This window comes from Pieris brassicae, chromosome 9 (genome assembly GCF_905147105.1).
Source record: "Pieris brassicae chromosome 9, ilPieBrab1.1, whole genome shotgun sequence".
Lineage (NCBI taxonomy): Eukaryota > Metazoa > Arthropoda > Insecta > Lepidoptera > Pieridae > Pieris > Pieris brassicae.
Genome location: NC_059673.1, coordinates 4,356,052 through 4,382,178, shown reverse-complemented (window position 1 = coordinate 4,382,178; position 26,127 = coordinate 4,356,052). Strand labels below are relative to the sequence as shown.

Genomic DNA, 26,127 nt, shown 5'->3' with positions numbered 1-26,127 from the left:
TAAGTACCGAAGAAAAATATAAATAAACTAAAAGTATAAAAACCACTCAGTCTTACTAACCAGTGAAGTCTACCGCGAGCTTTAAAATCAAAGATTGAGTTTGATTTACACTTTCTTCCTTTATTTTACGATAAAAATTTAAAACAATATTTCTCACTTGAGATCAAAGTGGCTTATACGACATTTTCAATGGCATCCATTTTGTAAATACCAAGCTTATTACTAGTATAAGAAATAATTAAAAAACGCATTGTCAATATAATTTATTTATTCCACGTCTCTTCCATCATTCTCTTGAATAAATAACATACACTTAGTTTAACATTCAGATCATCGATATTACAATTAAATAATTCTACGTTACATTTTACACACATTGCATGTATTTCATGTGGAAAAATACAAAAAACTGCCACAGCTTAAGCATTATAAGCTGCTTGACCTTCATTAGTATGAGATAAGCTTGAATATTTGCAATCAATATTTTAACAGATTAAATATTTCTTTGACAGTATGTTTACTACAACATTGAACTATATTAAATTAAAAGCAATAACAATAATACTGTAATTTCTCAATCACATAATAATATAAATATTGCTGACTAGATTTTTTTCTATTCATTCTGAATCCATATCTTCAAAAATTAGGTGTCTATTTAACATAGTACTTTATATTATTTTATTCTCTGGCAGTGTATTAATATTTTATCAAGCAGCTTCGGCTATCGCAACGATGTTTAAATAACAAAACTTATTGGCAAGAATACAGGTGCCGAGAACTTATTTTTAATAAAACTAATTTTACTGTGTAATGAGCGTGCATTACAAGTAGTTTAATATTTTTCTAAATTAATTTAATTTAAGCATACTAATATGCGACCAGCGCTTTAGTAATATTCGAATAGGCTTTAAATTTGTGCCCCTCACTGTTCTCATTCTGAACTATAAAAATGTGGCTTAATTTACATATGTTTTGCATTATCAAATAAATATAAACAATGTCAAACATATTCACGCTTTTATTAATTAATACATAAAATTCTCTCAATTTCCAAAAAACAATTTTTAATTATTTACTAGGAATGACAGACTTCGCAGCCTGAATTTTAAATGTTCTTATAGGCATCCCTTGCCTTCGTCTTAATAATTTTAAAATTAAATTTAAGGAAAGAAAAAGACAATCGGTTAAAATCAAATAATAATACCAATAGACAATAATATATTAGTGGAGAGGAACTTGAAACGTCAATATGACACTGTCACGTTTAACATTTCTTTGATTTATATTTTATCTTGAAACAAGGTTTAATTCCTAAATACTGTTATTTTGCCAATCATCTATATAAACATTTTATTACAATATTGCCAGTTTAGGTACCTATTTTCCAATGTAACTATAAAATTTTACCCCCATATTCATAAAAACATAATTCAGTTGACCACAGCGATAAAATCATTTCTCATCAAAGGGAAACATAGTACTTAAAACAGTATAATTAGACTATTTTATGAAAAAAAGGAGGTAAATATTTGACCTAAATCCGTCTTATATCGAAGTTCCCTGAAACGACGGCTTTAAGTCCGTGGGTTACTCTAATATCGATGAACAGTCACTCAATAGCTTTGAAATAACTTAATGACACATGGAGTCAACGATGATCATTGTTGAGTAGAAGGAGCAACCCAAAGTAATCATTGTACCCATAGTGATGGTGGAGTGATAGGCTCTGAAAGTCTTCAGAATTCGGACGTAGCGTGGACAGTGGGCCAGCTCGCCAAGGAGAAGATGGCCAACCTAAAATTAAGAAACCATTTATGTTATAAGCTTATGTAAATTCTTCAAGAGAATACTAGTATGAAAATGTTTTCTAATACAAATATCAAGGAACGTTGTAAATAATACAAAGATAAATATAATAATTTTTATATATTGTTTTTAAGCTACAGTTTATAACCATCCCTAAAAGTCTATTCTATTCGTTTGATTAGTTATCATGAGCCGAAGTTTTGGGTAAATATTTTTATTAAAAGATGCTACTACTGAATTATATTTACAGGAGTCTTATATACGAATGACTGATTAATAGCAACGAGTTTGCCCTTATTATGCATTTGACGTTTTTGCTGTAATAGTTACGTACAACTACGAACTTTTGAAGATTCTCTATAATCAATACTAACTAGTATGAAATCGTAACAAAAATATAATTACCTCTTGTCCACCGCCAGCAGCTTCTTCCATCTGAGTCTTGACGTGTTTGGCACGTAACATTGGTGCGACGAGACGGCATCGCACATAGGCTTCTATACTGAATACAACTAACAGTAACGCTAGCTGAAACAAGTGAAAGAAATTTGAAAAAAAGTATTAAACCATAGTTAATGGTTTCAGAGTAGACACTTAGTGCAATCTAAGTGCCATCTACTCCTGAAGTGAAGATCGGGAGAAGCTGAGAAACTTTCTACTAATTTGGCAAGGTTTAAGAACCTCTACTTACACGCTACTAAGACGAACTACATACCATTACAACAATGTTCTAATGGTATGTTTGGGATATTACTAATTCCGCCATTACCTTATAAATAATAATTTAGTAGGGATACGGAAATAATTTCATGTTGTTTTATGTATTAAGTAAATTGAATTTGTACATGGTGCAAATTAAAGACCCTGGCAGATTCATTAATATAATTTAAAAAATTGCAAAAGCTTTTGAAAGTGAATCATTAATCATGTACGATTGAGATGTAGTGTGAAATAAATTAAAGGTCACAATAAATATTTGATAATTAGCATAAATAACCTTCAAGTGACCTTATATAGAGATTAGTTCTATTTGTAATTGTTTCACAAGTTACTTATTTCTAAAAGGAAGGTCTGCTAATTATATTCTGAATATTCTACATAAATCTAGTTTTAAGTATTGGAAAACTATTTTGTTTGAAGTTTTTCAGTTACTGTGTTACTGTTATTGTTACATTTGATACGAATTGGAAATTTTGCACTAAGTTTACAGAATATTACATTAAACCTCGGATATCAGTATTTGGTGTACGCCGTAATGTCTACCTAATTAAGACAATATTACCATAGTCAGAGAGAGGTAAGGCCTGCATCTGCAGGTCTATATATTATATATATATTCTATAGACACGTATCTGGTGTCCGGGGGTGCCAGTTCTAGTATTAAAATACATATGAGATCTTAGGTTCGATCCCCGACTGTGCACCAATGGACTTTCTTTCTATGTGCGCATTTAACATTCGTTCGAACTGTTAAGAAAATCATCGTGAGGAGACCGGCTAGCTTTAGACCCAAGAAGTCGATGGCGTCCATCAGAACAGAAGGCTGATCACCTACTTGCCTATTAGATTAACAAATGATCATAAAACAGATACTACAGACTACCCTAACCTAAAAAGGTTGAAGTTTCATCGATTTTTTTTAAATAATTAGTATATCCGGAACATACCAATACCTGTACAATATATACTATAATTTAGTTAATCCAAGCAAAATTAATCCGTTCGTGCGGCGCCGAGGTTTTTGCAACTTGCAAAAAATAAGTGTGAAATATTGATAAGCTTTTAAAAAGCATGTAATGTTTTATTTGACTTAATATTAAGTATTTTTTATAACAAATCAAGAATGCTGAATATATTTATACACCGCCAATAAACCCATATATGGGAAATTATGATTTGAGCATTTTTCTGATAACAATTATCACTTAAGCGGAACTAAAAAAACCTAATAATTTAATGTTAATTCAAATCCGACATTTTATCTGTATTTCTTGTAAATATTAACCTATCATGACACTTATTCATGTGTCAAAGGAAAGTTTTAACACACACACAACACGCAACCCAAACTTCTGCAAATTCTAGTTAACATCCCGGTTTAGCATGTGCGAGATGACAAAAGTGTTCGATACAGATTTTACGTCGCATCACCATGTTCCTCAACACTAAATAAATGCGCTGTGTGCACATCTAAAATATTATAATATTTCGTGGTTCAGCGTTTAAAGATTCTTACCTGTAACCAGGATGTGTTGACGAACTGTGTGAGACATTGCGTTCGGAAATACGCAAGTATCGCCAAAAGACTGACTGCTGCGTTGAACGCGTAGTAGATTGGGAAGAGAATTGTTTGAACCCGACCGAACTCATGACGTGGAAGTGAGAAGTAGAGCACGATTCCTGTAAAATAAATTTCTTTATTTCCTCGCCACATCCACATATGTATGCTTATAACGTCAGCGTTATATGATAATTTTAGTAAATATGGTGTAGGACATGTATACAGGGCGAGTCAAGAACAGATTATCTAAAAACTACTTGTAACCGACTCAAATGTGAAATCGTTTTCAATTTGATTAAAATGATAAATTTCACGTTGTTTCAATCTTGTTGTTCAAGGGATGTATTTTTTACATTTGAGTCGGTTCTATTTCCAGACGAGATAAGTTATTTTTAAAAACGCAGTACCATTATCTTTTAAAAATAAAATATAGTCTTGAGACGCCCTGTCTATTATAAAAGGTTAACACGCTAATATTCCTCCACCATACGAGGAAATTCTATTTGTGTAGATAATAAGAAAAATCCTACACTATATAACGCACGATCTTAGCGCTAAGCATGGCAGCAGCAGAGATCGCACGCTGTAAAGACAGATTAAGTTTCTGCGGCCAATACCTAATCTACGTATTAGTTCAATTTTAAGCTTTATTATTTTATTAATGTTTACATAAATTATTATATTTCCGTCCGTTCTTAAACTTGAATATCAAATGTATTTTCCATCTCATTATCTACGTGCGTAGAGAAATACGTCAACTTTGCATAAACACTTCAATATTATTTAAGTGGAAAATTTAATTGATAACTTTTATCGTTTTGAGTATATAATGACAATATTTAAAATTAATAGTGAATAGAAACTTAAGCAAATCTCTAATCAAACCATGGGATATACTAATGACTAATATGGTTCTGCTAAATTATTTTATATAAAACAATAATTTAATACGTGAAATTGATGCAAAAAACGAATTTCGAGATCACACATAATCTGATAGAATAATAATTATACTGAAATTTAATTATATATAAAATGTTCGACAGTGGTCGTCCTCCACTCAATGTTATTTATTTTATTTATCTACTAAACAAATAACTTGAACTTTGATTGGTGTCCATTAGGTACTTCGAGATATCATCTAATAGACACAAACACCCTACTTCCTACTTCCTAAGAAAAAATTGTGTATTGATACAAGGCTAAAGTGCTAACATAATAATAATGATAATATTAACACTGCGGTTAAAGATATTTGCTTATTTGTTTTAACTGTAAATATTATTCTTTATGACTACATTGTATTAAATATATCAAGTTTGCATGAGATATGACAAAATTTAGAAATATATATGAAAAAGCATTTTAGTTTATTCGAACTTTTATTCCGAATCCGAATTTCCGAGCACTTTTCACTTACGTAAAAAATATATCCTGACCGAAAACTCAGGAATTATTTTGAATGTTTAATCTAAGCCGTATGGCCTATATGTTTAATGTTCCATAGACTTTTCCTTAGATACTTAAAGGTGATAATAGTATCACACGGCGTAACTGAAATGATATTAACATCGAAACAATATCGGGTTAGGAATTTTCTGAGATTCTTGGTTCTGGGTTGATTCAATCTACATACACAGCTTTGATTCTGAACCCTAACGTCACCATTATGATGTATGAAACAGACGCAAAAATATATCTATGTTCCATTGGTAGATTATAGGACGCCATATAAGATAGTTAATATATTCTTTAAAAGGTTTTTTTAATGGCTTAAATGGTAGGTCACCAAGCACATTTTTAAGCTTCATAATTCGAAGTACGAGTACCTTATTGCGAATAATTGAGTCAAAAATCGCTAATTACATACGTAACATACGAAACTGATGACAGATTTGCAATTTTTAAATACCTTGCGTAACTCAAAGGTATACTCCCATATATGGTAAGACAAATTTTATTGTACAAATAGCACTATATTTATTTATTTACATCTTATATATGGCTATGGCTTTCAACTAAAATTATTATAAAACTAGTATACAATTAAGTTTTTTTTTTAAATTAACAGAAAACCTTATGCTGTCCTAATGCTATATTTGTTGCTAATTCATAAAAACTCAACACATAACTTATTTTTCTTAACGCTTAAAAGCATTATTTTGCTATGGTTGATAATATGCCTCAAAGAACTGTTCAACTGTATTGCGGTGTAGCGTTCTGTAATTTTAAACTTAAATGAGATTCTGGGAAGAGCCCGCACACAATTCCCAGTAAAAAAAAGATTGTCCTTTTGCTGTCAATAACCTGACAGTGAAACTACCTTTAGGCTGCTTATAATAATAATACCTAGTATTATCTACTGAGATCTGACGCTGTAGGAGTACTTTTGAACAACAAAAAGGGCTTGTGTTATATTTAATAGTTAACTTGGAGCGTTACTACGATATAGATTCTTTTAGGAGCTTTAGAAAGTATGTATGTAACATATTACGGAAAACTATAGGGTGTACAAATATATCATCGTTAATTAAGGAAATATAAATTATTTTTTTTCCTCTGGTATCTAGAGTATGAGACATTTTAGTTTACTATACGACCCAGACCTAAAACTTAGGTTGAAAAACACAGAATAGATCACCGAAAGAGATATTTCTTTAGATAGCTGGAGTCCATTCAAGGGTGGATTGTTACTTACCAGAGACTAAAGTCATCCAGATCTGGGCACCTAAATGTATGGCCACAGCGCCAACATAGAGAGCCTTCCAGCCTCGCAAATTACTGGTAGTTCCAGGACGACTTAACCACACGCCAATTACGAAGATAGCCAGCGCAACGTGGAACGGCTGCGATGTCTTTGTTGCAATGCTGAAAATAAAAAAAAATGATTTATTGGATGTGATTGAATTCGTATGAAGTAATGTTTTGTATGGACTGACTGGCATAGAACTCTGATCATCCTCTGGTTTTGCTTGATGTCTGATTTATGAGGGTCCGCGGCAGTTTGATTTTGTATTTCTATATGTTTTAAGTGTGATCAGTGTACTGGTAACATGTTCTCATGTCCTCGTATTCCTCGGGCAAAGAGTCCAGGCCTTAGATTTAATGCGTCATATCAATCACTCAAACCTCGGCTCGTTCTTCAGAATTCAGGACTTCATATGTAAAACTAAAATTAAACTATGTTTCTCAATCTCTATACGTGATATACAATTTAGCACGTGGATTCTAAGAACCTAATTATGCAACACGGTGTTTACAGAAACTCATGTTTTGATAACGGAATAAATTGAATGATCAAAGCATGATAACATAATGTAAATGGGTTATTTGTTCTTATCTAGAAATATATGCTTCTGCCCGCAGCTTCTCTCATTTAAGATATTTTGCGACCTCTTCAACTATAATCAACTGTAACCATATACCTGAACCTAACTATGAAAGTCACACTGTCTATTGGTAAAAACCGTGGAAATATCATTATGGTAGTTTGAGGTTCGAGGACCAGAAACTACATCTTCCTAGAAGATCTATAAAGTAGAAGATATATCATTGCTTTAAATAAAATAAGATTTGTATTTTAATGGGTTAAGACCTCGCTTTCACTCTTATTAGTATATTATGAGATTGCCATGTAAATATGTTTATAATTAGCAAAAATCATTGCCAAAACGCGTGACGTTTGAAATCATTGACCTATATGAGATCATTATCGTACATTGTAATATACAAATATAAGACCTTGTTTAATATGTACAGAGTAAACACTATACAGTTTATAAATACGTCATTATTCTATAACTGATGGAAGTACCGTAACTCAGAGCTAAATATTTGTTTTAATTGGATTTTTTTATTATAATAAATGAAACTTAGTCGATTTAGTAAGAAATGTCCCGTTTTCCTATGATTCTTACCTATTCCTTCTTCTTATTTGTTTACCTACCTATATTTCTAATAACATTATAGTTTGAATACAACCATATTATATCATTATAAGCAAATCATGACTGTTATTTAGGAATCCATGGGTTCACTAATATAATTCACAGCACAATATGTATTGAAAAGTATTTGGAAATACAGGTATATCTTTCGGTAATATAAAGAATTAAAAATAAAATTCTACATAGTATGAATATAATAAAGCACTAATATGCTATTTACCTTATTTTATATACCTTGTTATAAATCATTACATTTATTTAAATGCGAAGAAGTTACAAATTATGCTATTTTAGCATTTTTTACTAACTACACATGATAATGTTCGGGCATTTATTTCAAAAATGTTTCAATAAGACATCGATTCTGCGTATCGTAAGAAATATATATATGTATACCTTAACTAACTTCACATTCCTTCTAGTTTTTAGTGGCGTAACTTTTCTCATAGACGTGAAGTAGTAACAACGATGAATACATGGAATTATCCTAGTATGTAGCCTAGCTGTCAGTTAACAAGTGTCCAATTGTTCAGTAATTGTGAATATTACTCGTGTTGCAAGCGAGAAACCAATTGATTTATGGCTCTGATTGCTACTCTTAAATACTCCTAGACTGTGAATAGATTTTGATTGATTTTATTGATCCCTATTGATCGATATATTTCGATTAGAATTAAATTAAACAATTAATTGTTACATGAAAAACTATAATTGCTTTGACTCATTATACACATATATACAGAATCTATTAAGAATTGTTTAATCACGTGGTACATTTATACTTATCGCACGCTTACAGTGCATCATAACTCTTACCTATTTGGTGATGCCAACAGCTTGTAACAGCCTAATATTACTATAATTTTTTTGGTTATCTATGTCGCTTATCCTGTATCCTTAATAACATTAGAATATCGCAGACGACGATACGTCAGATGTTTGTACGTGGTTGATTACGTAAATGTTGCTAACGTCACATAATGTCTTCTAAGAGAAAGTGTTTCTTTGTTTTTTTAAACGATGTCTAAAGTAATGTTTAATTTTAAATAAATAATAAAAATATTATTCATCCATATAGGTACTTAAGAACGATAAAAAAATATTTTTTTATACAGTATACTTCATCTAGGATATTTCCAAAGTATTAGTAAAGAAATTGCAGTAAAACGGTAAATATTTTCTTTTGAGGATCAAGGATAGGATAGTTGTAAATAACCTTGATTGGTGCTACAGGAGTTGGAGCTGGAAACATTTGAACACTTACTTTTACTGTACACAAAATGGCCGTCTGTTTTAAAAGTATATATTCTCGATTCAAATAAATAATACATTTACAAAGCGCTTTATTTGTATGATTAATGGGAGGAAGTACTTTTGAAAAAGGAATTAAAGCATTATACACAGAGCAAGTAAAAGTACAAGGTTTGCCTTTTAAGGAAACATAACAAAGACACTTTCGTTTGCGAAGTCAGGGATAAAGAGAAGCCTTGTTAAATACGTACTTGAGGGTAAATATTTGATATTTGCCTTCATATAGGTTTTTACTTTTTCTTATTGGGAATTGAATCATTCGAAAATCTCATATGCATATAGAGCCATTATGATTGTTCCGCTCTTTTCACAGTGCAGATCAAATAAAAGTTTTTTAGTAAATATTTATGTAAGCAAAATAAAGGTATATGTTTTAATACAATTTTATAACACAAGCTTTATAAATTGACGCCTGGTAGATAGTACCAACGACCCCAGAGCTAGGTAAGAGTAAGCAATGTCCATGCAAGAAAAGTTCATAAATAATTTTTAAGGATACATTTTTAATATATATTTTATTTATTTATATATTATAAGATTTCAATTTTATTTTTACTGGCACATAATATTTTCTCTTCCACATTTCTTTATTTCGGTTGCATTCTGTTAGGTCTTTCGATATATTTTTTGTTTGTAACCAAAAATGACAGCGCATATGATGTATGCAATATGAAGATATTACGATGTTCTCACAATTAATATATCTTAAAACCATTGATAATAAATTGGATTGGTATTTGAACGAATTTTTCATAGTTTTAAAAATCACGCTACAGCGTCTAGTTCGTCGTTAGATTCTAAGTTTCGTTGTGTCGAGTAGTTTTAAATCATGTCGGTTTCTACACAATGTTTTCCTTTACCGCTTTTTGTGCTATGTGCTCACGTCCATTGATGCACAATTCGACACAATGCGTGATTCGAACTCACGACATCTGACATGATGACCGAATGTTGAAGCCACTAGGTCAATACTGCGGTTCACATTTCCACCCCTAAACACGATTAAATTTCTCCGAATTTATTAAACAATGTCGAAATAAAGGTGTGCTATCTACTTACGAATGTTATCAAACACAGTTCAGCCGACGTGCCTATTCGCACGTGGGCTACTGATAAGGCCATTGAAATATAAAAATGCAAGGTTAAATGGTGAATTATTGCAAAATTTCAACAAAAGTATTCTAATTCAAGAATCTTCTTATAATTTTATCATTTGAACAGTTTAATTTGGATCGAGTATCATTGTATACATGTCGAGAGAAAATAATAAATTTTATCAAGTTTATGAAATCGATAAGACACCTATTGACATACATTTGTGGTCAATTGTTAACGTCTAGACATTTATCTCAACAATTAACCTTTGAGATACTTAAAGGAATATCATTGCCATGACGATAAAAAAATACGACCAGTTTTTTTTCTATTATTAAACTAAATAAGCGTTACTATTGTATTGTATTGTATTGTATTGAAACAGTAATACGATAATTGTATTCCGGATTTATTAATGAAGATAAAAATGTTATCTTACTAAAGTCCAATCTATTTATAGGTAAGGAAGTAATTATTTAAATGATATAGATTAAAGTTTTTATTAATTTAGATTAATCTGTTTCCTATTGAAGCTTTTTGTAAATAACAAATTATTGAAATAAGTTAAAAAATAACAAAATAGAGCATTTTAGACACTGCTAACTCTTCTACGGAGAGAAAGTGCTGCTTTTCCACCGACCTAACGGTAGAATCCTCAACCAGAGACCCATACCGACTGGCTAGTCCGAAGGGCCAATGGTTAAGGTTAAGTTGTATGTGATATAGATTTAGCGGTCGCAATAAGTGCGTTTCAGGACGTCATCGCTGTGATTTTTGAAGATGGCGCGTTGATAACGATAATTGCATTATTTGATAGTTCCATTTTAAGCTTTGTACCATTTCATAGTTGAAGCCGTGATTGATTGCAATATCTTGTCACTCAATATACTGATAAAAGATAACGTAAACAATATTAAAGTATACTCGAATGGCTTATCTATTATTTGCTTTGTTTAGTAATAACGGTTAATTTGTTTCGTCACTTCGTTGTATAACGAAAATTTAAATAAATAATTTTAGATTGTAAGCTCCGAAGATGAATTTGTCCACTGACGTATGTAAATAAATGGAAAATGGGTAAAATTCTATATTCTACACATGTAATCGTAAAAACCTATGTCGTCATAATACAATACAATATTTTGTAAAAGACTAACAATGTCGAGCGTGATGTAAAACATCGATGGTGATCTTATCTTGTCAGAAAACACAGCATTGACACAAGGTCATGAAATAAATTGAAATAATATCTAAATAATTCATGATACTTTGTTGTACGATTGATGGTTTAAAAAAATCGTTGGCGAACTGAATGTCAATCTAAAATGACAAAAAGCCTCGTATCCAACACATTGCAAGAAAGCATTTTATAAGCGCCCAATTTCAGGGTTCGAATTTTAAATAAAAACTTTCATTCCTGTAGGTCTGTGAAGCTGCGTTCACAGGAGCAAATACATTATGCAAAACATACATTGATACCAACTTTGGAAATCTTTTTGTAGGATTCATAAGATGTAAGTACATTTGTACATATTTATAGATACATGAATTTTATTTAAAAATATGTGATAAGTTAAGTAAAAAACCAATAAGTTTATACGTTAGAATGCTTTAGAATGAAATATCGAAATTAATTCAGCATTAAAATCCAGTGGGTTAAATAATGCGAGCCTCGCTTTTATCAATAATAATAAATATTTTTTCCTTTGAAGTTTGGTATACATTGATAATGAAATACATACGTATAGTATTCCAATATAAATGTTTTCGATGTCGGTGCATGCCGCTTTATATTTTATCAATTCAGTTTGGTAACAATTTGTCAGTCGCCAGACAATTGAATGAATGACTGATTGAACTACATTTTTTATCAGTTGTTTTTTAAGTAGTAAAAAGGTTTCATTCTCTCTAAAATTCATAATTTATGAGCATAATTTAAAAAATATATCTTGCTTTTGTTTTTATTTGTTATAAAATAATAGCTTGCGACTTATCATTTCAATATTGGATATGGTAAATATTGATATAAGACAGTAATAATAATATTAGGAAAAACATCCGCCTCTATAGAAACGACTTCCGAATGTTTTCGTTTTCTTAGAAAATATTTTGTTTGATTTTACTATAACCATATGATGAATCGTCAAGATATTTATCGATTTGTATACGTCTCAGCCTTTCAACTTTTAGAACATTACAAACATTAACGATACAACAAATAAATAAATCAAAACTTACGTTAGAAAAGCCTTTGGTCGAAATTGCCCTAGTGATGATAGTGCCCACTTCGCAAAATCTTTAAAGTAATTATTGATTTAATCTATGCATTTTCATTATAATCTATGGACGGACCGTACAATAAATTCAATGTATTCATCATATTTAACGTATAGCAACAAGCATAACGTACGCAATCACTGTAAAAAAGGCATAAAACCATTTGAAACATTTAATTTCTTTAAACACAGCGAAAATTTATTCCAATTAATTCAGTACAATACACGCGATGGCCTACATCACTGATAACATGACGTTGATATTTTTAAAAGCTATCTTTCTAATTTGTTTAAAATATTTCCGCGATGGATAGTTTATTAAGAGCAAATTTTAAAACATCATATCTAATTAGTCCCGGAAAAGGTTAGTATTAGACACCGACCGACCGATCGTTCATCAGGTCTATAAAACGGCGAAAGTAGAAATGGGTGGACAATACGCTCCGGAGGGATCCTATTCACATTGCCACGCAAATACTCGACTGGAATTCTCAAGGGAATAGGGACCGTGGCGGCATACACCAGACCTGGCAACGAAGCATCATTGCAGAGTCGAAGCTGGAATGACGCGGAGTGAAATTAAGAGAGCTGCCCAGGACCGATGAGACTGGTTTTCTAATTCGCCCCATCTGGGGGACATATGACTTTAAGTTAAGTCATTCTTCATCACGTCATTTCAAATTGGAGACCACCAATTTCCTTCAAAACCCTGCATAATTGTCGGATAATATTTATCCTGCAGGATAAATAAATAAATACACTCTTTTTCGTAACGTATAAACATTTAAAATTTATAATTTTGGAATAATTTTAAGTGACAAATGGAATTTGCTCAACTGTTACTTTTAAAAATATAAAGCCTTTCGAACGTATAAAGATAAAGTCCATTAATAACTGTTTTAATGAAAAGTGCAAATTCCGGTTTAAAATAACTTATGTTATCATTTAAAATAAAATGTCCGGATTTATTATTTTAATGAAGTTTAAATTATTTACAACAGATAAAATGTTAAATAGGTTGGTATAAATATACAATTAATTACATTATTAACGAAGGTGACCATGACCAAAACAGATCAGAAACAGCCATGAACAGATATTGGACATACGAACTACAATTTATAAGATATTTTGACGTAGATATCTCACCTGACGTTCATAACATAATTGACTTTTGTTCGCAAATAGTTAGATATATTTCAATTCTTTACGTTTTTCAAAATTGTTTTCAACATTTACAGGTCATACTTCAAGGCAATTGTCATGTTATCTAGGGAAATCCATAAGTATCCCATGACATAAAAGTAAGTACTTATATTTTGCCTTATCCTATTTCTTAAGTTCACTGGAAATGTTCGGATGTTAATCGATTGGCTTTTACGTTTGCGTCATTTGATATCACGAAATCGGTATTGGGATTTCAGAATATATTCCATAGTGCTAAAAGTAAATAATATTCCTATCATTCATATCTTAAATTACGTAATGGCACAGACTACATGTGTTGCATAGGTAGCGCCGTTTGTTGTTTTAAATAAACTTTATCGTCACCAAATAATATTGAGATTCAGTACATTGAGTAATCAATCATTTACAAATCCTTTGATAAGATATATGGACACCTATATTTAAGAGAGACTAGAATTTCCTTTATTTTATTTTTTTTAGATTGACGGATTGAGCGATACTGGTTGTCATGTCTACGTTATATTTTATTTTGTCGTGAATTATGCCATACTTTAGAGAATGTTTGTGAGCGATTCATTTAACAATTTTCAATCTATAATAGGTAATAATACTCTTGATAACTAACATTAATAATAATTGATATTAAAATAATTTATTATTTTTCATAGACACCGAGACCTAGATCATCAAGTTACCCGCGATGTCTTGACGCTGATAGACTTGTTCGTTTAGGTGATATTTTTATTAAATGACTTTTTTTAGCAACTATGATGCGTCCGAGATGCACTAGTTGTATTTTAATTTTGCTGTTAGTTAGTGGTTAGATTTCGAAGTCGATACTTAGTACTCAGTATGAAGTCTTACTTGACGCTACGACGAACGCTTTCGACTCTGGATTATAGAGCCTAGAGCCTAGAATGTCCAGGGTGGATTTGATGGCTACAATCGCTTTTATATTCACATTTGTAAGATTTTGTGATGGTGAAAAATACATTGTACGAAGCTAGAAACATGGTTTTATTAGAGATATTATCATTATTTTATTAGAGATTGAAGATAAAATCTCTTGGAACAATCTAAATCTAGATTGCATTGTGACGTTTATGTATTACTATCGAAATACAGCACGTGTATTGTTAAATTGATTCTAAATTTATTTATACTTAAAGTTTATAAAAATTTATACATTTTGGCAGCATTAGATTCGAGTAGGTAAAAAAAGCCTTGACAAATGAAAAGATTTGATGTGATAGTCATGATTTAAATGTCACCAATAAAGGTTAATATGATTTAATAGCTGGCTGTTACTTATTGACTACGACTGGTTAAAGAACGAATCTTGAGTTTTAATTTAGATTAATAATAGTTTTATAACATAGAATCAACCATATGATCAATAAAGACTTGAGGGGATGTGGTAATAAAACAATTGCTCTAAACACTGACTACGTGCAGGTACACACGCAGTATACGTCCAGGTAGGAATCAGAATGGGACCTTTATACATAAAATACGTCCGTCATACGTACGTACACATAATAGTAATAAGGCCTCACTATGCGTTATACTTCTGGGCAATAATCGCTACGTGTCTCTTATGTGCGCAGACAACACTTGCTCGTACAGTGCAAGAAGTCAGCTTATCTAATATTGTATCACAGACACACACATGATGAATAAAATAAATGCTAAATTGTGTCATTGCCCATAATAAGGTTAAAGTATGTAGTATATTTGTTTATAGGAAGAAAAACAAAGTAAATAAATCAATATAACAAAGAAAAATAAAGTAGAATATCTACAAGAATTCACAGCATATGGTTACTTATTTGATTTAATTTTATCAAACAGGAGAAAGATAATGTGAGAACAAAGTGTGCTCTATCTATAGCGAATATCTATTGTCTAGAGATAGACTTTGGCGCTAACCAATCAACATAATAACAAATAGATAAAAGTTTATCTGTTCCTTATGGGGCATGTCGTTATCTAGCGTCCTGGTTCTATATCAAAATACTATCCATAATTTCTACGACTGCTTTTTGAAGAAAATATTATCCTAATGAATCTACTACTAGGTACTAGGGTTACAGGCATAGGAGGCTGATCACCGATTTGCCTATTAGATTGACAAATGATCATGGAACAGATACAGATGTCTGTGGCCCAGACCAAAAAAGTTATAGCGCCATTGTTTTTTAATAATATATATAGTAATAGTGATTAATTAATTAATATAGTAGAAAGTAGTATTTTAATATAAAATTAATAATTCACAAGTGAACCAAACACTAACCAAAAGTTTTTTTTTAATTTTATGACCTGGTAACATATATTTTAAGTCATCCATCCAACAGACAAAACTATTGTTCATAGAGTTGATGACCTAACCTAAATTAAATATACCGAGTATTACATAACAAATTGTTCCTTAAATGATTTTAATCTGTTTCATAGAAATTTCACCAGCATCCGCATTGATTGAATTGAGTGCTGCAAACCGGTGCAGAGTACATTCGATTATTTACAAGAACCGAAAACCGGTAATTCATGCTGTCAAGTGTTTTTAGATGTTGGTGTACAATTGTTCCAATTTCACTAATTGCTATTGTCAATGTCAATAAACTTTTAAAATTTAAGAGTGACTGAGATATTTTTCAAATCAAGAACCGGTAATTCATGCTGTCAAGTTTTTTTAGAATTGTAGTAATTTCACTGCACTGTTTTTTACTTGCAATTTTAGTACTGTTTTTATTATTTTTATGTAGGTCTGACGACAATCCCAATTAGTTTTCCCGGAATTTGAAATGGACATTAGGAATATTATTATTTCCTTATTTACAATTATAACGCAGAAAATTCCGTCTAAGAAGACTTTACACAGCATTAGGCTACGCAGGAAATCGTAATTTATTTACTGCAGCACTCGTAACCTCTTTTCTATATAACTTTTAGTTTTTATTTTGTAGTCTATGGTGATAGCAATGGCAAGTGTGGCAAAGAAGTATGTAAATTATTTTAGGCTACTCATACAGCGTTTATTTTAAAATAAATTTGAGCTTCAATAGAATTTGGGAAGCATCCAGAGTTTTTTTTTCGCTTATTATTTGAGAGTACTATTTTTGTAGTCTTAACATATCTGAATGTATCTTTAAAAATGACCTTTGCATTTTAAGATATTTATTTGATTGCATCATTGACGTCATTTTCGGATAAAGTTTTTGCTATCATTATGCAGTTACTTGTTTTATTAGTTTTTAGGATCATTATGGGTTTCTTGAAAATATAATCATTTGTATAGTTTCTTTAAATAGACATTATTTTCTTATGTAAACTTTGTAACAAATGAATAACATTTCTAAAAAAAAACTGGCGAATTGCCGAAAAAATCATTGGTTGAACATGTATCTATGTTTTTGTTACTTGTAATTAACATTAAAATAGAACACAAGGACACAGTGCCTTCCCCTTAATAGACACTGTAAGTTACTAGACAATTTCTTATATTACATTTTTATTATTAAATTAAGTTAAACTTAATTTGATTACTAATTGTTAGGCTGTTCGTGCTTACGCTGCGTGGGAGACAAGCGTACTTGTAGGCTGTATATTTATTTATTTAAAGTTTAATTTATTTTAATTTGATTTTGGTAAATTAGTCTTCAAGTTGTACTTGCCAACTAAAATGTAATATGTATTGTGTTATTTGTGTTTCTATTATTTTTGCGAAGTGTGAATAAATAAATAAATCTGTGTTATCTAAATGAAACACATTATTATGTTAGGCTCGTGGTAGTTTAGATGTTCAATTAATTCTCAGTGAAGGGACTATTTCTATAAAGTATATGAACGAAAAATTTAATATAAAATAATACAGTTTAAGAAATAAATTCATTAAACTTAATTCGGGACTGAGAACACATCTTCTATATAGAAACTCTTATAGAAGCATCATCCACAACGAACATAACAAATCAAATACAACCTTCAATCATTTATACAATATATCAAATCAACTCAAGCCGTATGAGCGTATCTCGTTTGATAAGGCTGTGTCATTGCTAGAAATAAATCGATAAAAAGCAACACGACATAATGTAATAACGTATTGTATTTCTACTTTCACCCTTTTGAAAATGTTTAGAACAAAATATGTTAACTACAAATACTTGCGCTTTTTAATTAAATTACGTTTTTATATGTAATATTTTATTATAATATCCCTAGGGGTTTTTTATATGAACAATTACAAGTACTTAAAAAAGAAACTAGATAACTACAGTACTAACGCCATGCTGCGCTCAACCACATAATAAACTGCTCCTGCCTCCGTCCATTTTCCAGCCATACTGAAGACAAACAAATCTCTCACCCGCAACTATGATTTTGTTCACTATAGAGGCTATTGGGCCAAGTTCAAGTGCACAGGTTCTAATTAAAGATTTAAGTTGACGATTCCTGGTACCGTTGACTCCAGAGCTGGTACTTTCCTTCCTCAACAGCTAGTATCGCAATGCAGCAAGGAAATGCTGCCAGCAGTACACTGCCACACGCAGCAACTTTTGAAACTTATTTTTGTTTTATCCGTTATAATTATTATTGTAACTGATTTACGAATATTGTTAAAACACTATATTTGTGTGTTATGAATGTAAAACGTCATCTAACAATATAAAAACATGTATCATATACAGACACTAAATCGATCTATTTCACTTGGCAACCTTTGAAAAACCATTAATGCCAATGATAATAACCTTATTGAGAAATCGCCAAGCGATTGATCCTAATAAAAACACTGGTCTATATTTTTGCTATCATCTTAATTTTGTTTGTTTGATTTGCAGTTGGCAGAGGCAGTTGAAAATGAAGAAAATATTTTACTATTTGGTGAAGTTATGTCGGTCTATAACTGCGAACGAATGAAGTCGAGTGTAACTGAGGAGCATAAGCTAAATTGTAAATCCTTTAACGTAGTTCTGTATAGCGATCTGCTTTAATATACAAAAATACTGACTGATATTTGATGCGATTTCGGCGACTTTATTTCTAACCGTGTGTGGTTACGGAGTCATAACATCAGTGAAATAATATATGTTTTTACAAGAATCATTATTTTTAGTCAGAAAATGATCAAAGTAACGGATGCAGTCTGAGGCCGAGACCCATCTAGATTTGTACCACCAACCAAACCTTTGTGCATTTATAAAACTTTGTAAGTAAGTTTTATAAAAATAAAAACAGCCGTATTAATCTATCGGAAAGCAATTCGTTAAAGTTTCGTTTACAATCCAAAATAATAAAACAGTATTGCAAGGCCGTAATCCTTTCCATTGGATAAAAACCCTGACTGTACGCTCATTAAAACGGAACTAATTTTAATCCAATCGTTAGTTTGCGAATTGGTAACGGTATTTTTATCGTTTTTATACTGTTAACAGATTTAAGGCATATATTCTCAAGTTCTAGTATAACTTTATTCAATCAAGGATTTCTGGAACGAAATGTTTGATTGAATAAAGTCATACGCAAATAAAATTCAGACAGTCTTCAATAAATTGCAAAGAAACAATGATTCTACGTATATATACAGAAGGTTGTTTGCACTTTCGTATCGCTACGTCACTAATTACGTATGCACACGTCAAAATGCTATTTTAAATATTTTTTTATTGACTCTGTAATTTACGTGTATAAATACGTTTAGAAAGTAGTTTAAGTAGATTTTGAAAAAAGAATTTATGCTGAATAGCATGCTCCAGATTCAAATGAGGTTGTTATACTATAAAATATCTATCTTTTATAAGATATACTGCAATAATTTTATTGCAAATAAATAAATCCGTTTAAACAAATTGACATTGCTATAAAGGATGTTCACCATATAAGTTTTTTCAGATTATAATAAAAGAAATATACAATTATTCTCGGATTATTTGTATATTTTTATATATTAAAACAAAACCTTAATATTTTTCTTTTATTTGATTTAGACATACGGGAATACTACTATATTCTTCATATTAAAGTTTTTATTAAAATAGTAAAGCAACTATCGATATGTTAACGTTCAACTCTGGGTACATTTTGCCTTCTAATAAAAATCAATAAAAATCCAAAATACTCACACATAGGCCTTAGTCTCCTGAAGACGCACCATCAGGTCTTTCGCTGCATCGTACACGACTTTCGTCAATTGGGTGGAAATAGCCAGCAAATCGGGCTGATACGCCACCTCCTTCTGCTTCTCCTCATCAGCGGGGTTGGTGATAATATTGTGCTTCCTCTTCATCCTTTCCAGGGTTCTATTCGGTTGGCTTTCTTTAACCGGTGCCTCAATGGGCGAGTCGCGAGTGCACACATTACACATTTTAAACGTTCGTTTTCAACCGTAACTGGTAGAGACTGAAGCGAGTTGCGACTTCAAGAATATAAATCGGGCTGAACGTATCCCCACTTCGCGTTTGTCGATAACAGTTGATAGTGTGTACCTGTAAAGGAATATTTCCTAATTATTGGTTTGTTTGAATATTCAAACAAAAACAATAATGCCTAATGTCTTTTCCTCGTATTCGAAGCGCTAAGAGGCTATCGTATGGTGTTTTGCCGAAAATCAAAACTTTAGGCAACGCAATTTATATTATTTCCCATTAGTCCCCTATTTCACTTAGTTACAAATAGGGGACTAATGGGAAATAATATTGTTCCTACAAAGAAATTCTAATATGCTATCCATTTAGATTTAGATATTATATAAATATATACGAAATTATTAGTAATATTGATATCGCATGGATAAACATTACGATTATGCTTATGATTATATTTGCATGCTGTTCCCACGAGAATGTAACTGTTAAATGTTAATTAACAGCAATTTTAAATAAAAACTTATTGCAGCGAATAATAACGACCCTTTATCTAATTATAATATATTACATATGTTTCTTGGACTGTTTCAATTATTGGCTCTAAGGCATTTGGTGAGGCCAAAACGTTATATGCAAACGAAAATTGCAATTATACGTGACAGATTATTAAAATTCATAAACAATACCAGGAACTTCGGTAATAACTGTGATTCCTAGAAAATTTGTCTTCATTTGAATTTGTCTCATGGGTTTTGTGCATTCAAATTCTTAAATAGTAAGAGTAAATATTGATTGTGGTACGAGGGAAAGTACCTGTATCATAATGAGGAACTGTTTTTACGTGCACATATTTTTGTTCGGCGGAGTCAGGCCTGCTATGAGTGCGCCATAGACAGCTTTCATTAGAAAAGTCCTCGGTGACCTCGTGTTCTGTGGCCTTCTGCTGTCCAAAATAATGGTCGGCAGTGACGAGGTATGTAATGCAATTAACTCCTTCTATGAGTAGGTAGCAGAGCGATAAAACCTCCATGAACCTCGTAAAAAATTTAATCAATGGCGCTACAACCTTTTTTAGGTCTGGGCCTGAGATTTCTGTATCTATTTCATGATCGTTTGTGAATTGAATAGGCACGTAGGTGATCAGCCTTCTGTGCCATGAACCGCTTGTCATTGTAGTTGCCACTAGTAGACACTAGGCAGGAGTGCCCATGTAAAAAGTGCTGTTAATTAAAATAGATAAATTAACTAATTTTTAAAACTGTTATTTCCCTTAACTCTGAATATTTAAGATTTGTATACCAATTGCAATTAATATTTTTATTAAAATTAATTAATACATTTCTTAATTTTAAACGCAGAAAGCGCCGCAGCCAGGAAGACCACATTGACACGCGAGACCTATATGTAGTGAAATTAAAGTTACATATACAAAAACGGTTGTTTATGGCGATTTTATTAATGAAGCTTGGATATTGAGCTGTATACTCATTAGTATAGTTGGATAGAAATATAGTTTCTTTAAATCGAACACTATGGTCTAAATCGGATGAAAATAAAACTTGTACTTATGAAAAAATGTCGGAAAAAGATATGTAGCCATTAATTATATGGAACTGAAAAACAGTATATTTCATAGATCTCAAATATAGCCTGTTCCTGTTTCTAAAAGGCATAATTAAATATAATATATCTACAAAATAGATTTAATAAAAAAATCTGTATCATATGAATAGTACATAAAAAAACAATAAATACCGCGATAGCATTGTTTGGTGCAATTATTTTTTATTAAGGCGGCTCAATTGTACTGTAATTATACTTCAAAGGAGCGGGACGATAATCGATTGAACTTTTAAATTGGTATTTGCTTTAGTTAGTATACTAAAGAGGTTGCATATCATAAGGTTGACAATTGACATCTGTTCCACCAGAAAAGCTAAGTAATACGAAATATTACCATATCAAAATTTAAAAAGGATATATATTAAATAAGCTTTAATTACTATTAATTCCTTTTGTACAAATGTTACAATCGTTATTTTGTTTTTAGTTAAAAGTTTTCTATTACCATATTATAACTCTGTAGAGTTTCTTTGTTTGATCATATGAGTGAATGTTTTGGACATTTATTTTTAAGGAAGGTAACGCGTATCAACAGCTTCAATGCTTAAACTTAACTGATTAAAATACAATAAAAAATAATATAATATACAAAATTCTTAGCATCTTCAGCAATAATTAATAATAAGATGACTTTTATAGACCAATAAAATGAAAGACCTATATAAAGTAACGTTTTAAAACCAGTCTCGGGCGGAGTATTGACAGCTAAAGATAAGATTGTATCTTTACAATGAGAGGCCTATAATTTGATTCTTATATTAATAAAAACCAAATCAATGATTATATACTGTTTAAACTAAAGTATGAGCTGTCCCTTTTCATCATATCGGTAGTAAAACTTTACAGAGACGAATAAGTACGATGGTAAATTATTGAATTTCCATGAATGGTCTCTTGCGTGTCTTATTATTAACCTTGCTAATTGTTTTTTTCTGATTTTGCATTACTGAAACGTTAATTAAAAATTAATAATTATCACGCAATTTTTAAATAACCTAAATTTAAATTGCCTACATATTTAATAGCACTTACTTTGGTCCAAGTTTCATATACATTCACACTAAACATCGCACTTATACTAAAATAGAATAAATAAGTTGTTAAATTCGCATATAATGTAAAACAGAATTATGTATAAAAATATATATAAATAAAATAAATAATAGCAGACTAGGAAAGACTACTATACAAATAGTACTTGAAAGCATAAGAAGAAATGAAGATGAACGGGACACACTTTGCGAGGAGAAGAAAATATAGAGGATCTTAATAAAGGTATAGGTTAGGTTATATAAAGGGTTTGTTGCTTGGTTGGAAGTAACACACGGTCAAGGGTTGGAAGTGTAAGTGCATAATTGAAGAGTCTAGCAAGAGGTCTTTGCAGGAACGCCCAACCCACTTTATTGTACTTATATAGGGGTAAAGAAATAAAAGATATAAGAAGATTACTACAGCGTAAAATTCCTTAAGAAATTGTTGACAAATTTTATTGTGTAAACAAATAACAGGTAATGCTAACAAACAACATATTAGTAATATTTGCTGAAATAGTATCAAGACGCAGTCATCAAGTGATTTATCAATAAGATATAATTTTTATATTAAATAAAATATGATAAAAACTCCTTCAATCATTGTAATATTAGATTTATTATTGCGAGAAAAAAAAACTAGAGAAAGGACAAGTTAAACGTTCCCATAACCGACGAGCATGCATGGTGAATGTCATAAGGATGATGAAAGAGGTATGTCAGGACCGAGGTCAGGATATCAATGGTCTCTGTCTACCCCTTATTATTTTTTAAAAGTAATTCATTTGTGTAATTTTCATTACCTATAAATTACCTATATTTTGTAGGCCCCATCTTCTACGTTGATTAAAACATGATTTATTTCAGGAAAACCGTTGTTATTAAATAAAAGACAATAAATAAGGATAATAATTTAAAGACTCTCCGGAGTTTCCGTAGTACTTAAGATAAATTCCTTTAGGAAACTTGATCTTTTAAGGCAACTTCAAACTTCATTGCATCTGTACCTTTAGGATAGGTAGTCGTTTGAATTTACAAAGAAAGTTTCATAGTGACCTGATGATGTAACTTCAGATAGTGAAACCGATGCCGAACTTTTTGTATGAATAAATCAATATCCGTAGGGCTCATGTCTAACCTTGGGATCGCACGGAACAAAAACAATAATTTTCCCAACTTTACTGATGAATTTTTGTACCACATAATCGCAAGGAGACATCAACTATTAGCTATTGGAGTTACAAGGTAGTGGCGGCAACAGATGAGAGCTGGAAAGACTTAAAATGCGAAGAACACGTCTAAAAGCGATGATTATAATCAAAATTATAATAAAAAGTAAAAATAAACAAGATTTAAAAAACAACTTATATAAATCTCTAGACGTCGTCATCAACTGGATGAATTTAAATTATCTACAAATAAACATGACCAAAACAATATAATCCATTTTCAGACACATAACTCAATAACACAAATAGACTTACAATATAAACTAGCAAATAACTGTTATTATTATTATTAGTAATTATCAGAAGCCCTCTGTTCCATCCTGGAGACGTAAAACATTAAATTTAGATGTTTTGGAATAGGTTTAAGTACGTATTTAATGTGTCAATAGTTGATAAATTATTAATTAATTAACTTTTCCTTAAAACAAATGTTATAAACTTACACCATGTATCTCGAAATAATTGTTATATAGTTACCCACAACACCGAGGCTCCCTAGTGTTACTGTAGACGTTGTAGAACAATTTTGTCGCAACCATATTTCTATGATGAATAAAGTTATTATTATAATAACAGCTATAAAATCCTAATAATATAAACGGAAAAGATCAGAATGAACCTCGATCCTTGGTGTATATGAGGCTTAAATGTAGTGTGTCTCATCACGTATATCTTATTCATAAGCAGAATAGTAACAAATAGTAAACTATTATTTAAAAAAAAACTAATCTTCTGCGAGTTGATTCTTGTCATGCCTTTTATAATAATTCCTTTTTATTAATAATAAATATAATTTTAGTCTGTACCTTAGGTAAATGTTTCTGTCACAAAATTATGATCTCATATTACAAATTTTACCTTACCCTTCCCACACTTTTTTCAAAACACAGACTAGCTACCTAGAAGCCTCCTAAAGATGCAATGTTCTGTGTATTATGTGTTTAGTCAATGTCAAGTTTGTTTATTTTTTTAGTTCGTAGAAGTATATTGAATACTTCAAGCTCCGTAATCTTGGATCATTTAACCGGTATATTTTGTGAATTAGTAGATTTGCCAATTATATAGCTGAGAGTCGAATCAATGACTTCTGGATTACATGCATTACCGAAAACTATGTGATGACATAGTCAATCGGTAAGAAATCCTAATTAATGTGTTTTAATTTGAAAAAATCCATATTATCGGATATGGGCGAGTTTAAATGTTATATAATTTAATTCAAGGTTGGCAAGGGGACGAAAGGCATTGACCTCAGAGCCCTGACTTTGGGCTGAATCGACAAATTGTGGTAATTACCGAACAGGAAGGTTTGGTAGTTCCACATACGAACACAGTTTCGACGTATTAATGTTTTAAATAAACTTGTACCGTATGCATTAACACCTAAACAGTTGCAACTTTGCAACAAAAATATTCATCAGACTCTTTTCTTCATAGCCTTATGACAATTTAACATTTAGGAAGAAAATATTACTTCATAGAGTTCATGTGGTTAATTGATAAAGCTATTATTTAAGAATACATGTATGCTGTATTCCCTCAGCCAACATCGAGGTAGAATGCGAAATTCCATCCTTTCTATCTCGACGCCTGGTGTTGGCCACAACACTTTTTAAGGCACTTTCTTTCTATGATGTCATTGTGGAATCAGCTGTAAGGGCATTTCCAAACCGATACGACTTAGGGATCTTTAAGAAAAGTGCATACCACTCCCTGGAAGCAAAACACGCGCTAGTCGACGACGTTACAGGTGTCCATGCGTGGTCCCTTTATTAAAGTCACTTTATTAAAAGCGACCCGCGTGTTTGCCTCCGATCCCATAGAATTTATATTAATTAAGTGTCGCGTTTTAATGGATCTAGTTTCCCTTAGATGTTTACAACCTGAAACCATATGTCGTACCAGGGCCGTAAAGTTTTCGTATTCAAGACTAGATTTAAGCTTTAGAAAATTATTGTACAATCTA

The 26,127-nt window shown here is 31.1% G+C and overlaps 1 protein-coding gene across 1 annotated transcript; it reads right to left on the bottom strand.

Annotated features, from left to right (window-relative positions):
* Nucleotides 1-1,006: 1,006 nt before the first annotated feature.
* Nucleotides 1,007-20,329, bottom strand: LOC123714306 (transmembrane protein 205). The gene is made up of 5 exons (XM_045668527.1): nt 20,036-20,329; nt 6,789-6,958; nt 4,046-4,209; nt 2,215-2,337; nt 1,007-1,797 (listed from the first exon to the last, which is right to left on the bottom strand). Exons 1-5 carry the CDS (start codon nt 20,275-20,277, stop codon nt 1,636-1,638), a joined length of 861 nt encoding a protein of 286 aa, XP_045524483.1. The 5' UTR covers nt 20,278-20,329; the 3' UTR covers nt 1,007-1,635.
* Between the last annotated feature and the right edge of the window lie 5,798 nt (nt 20,330-26,127).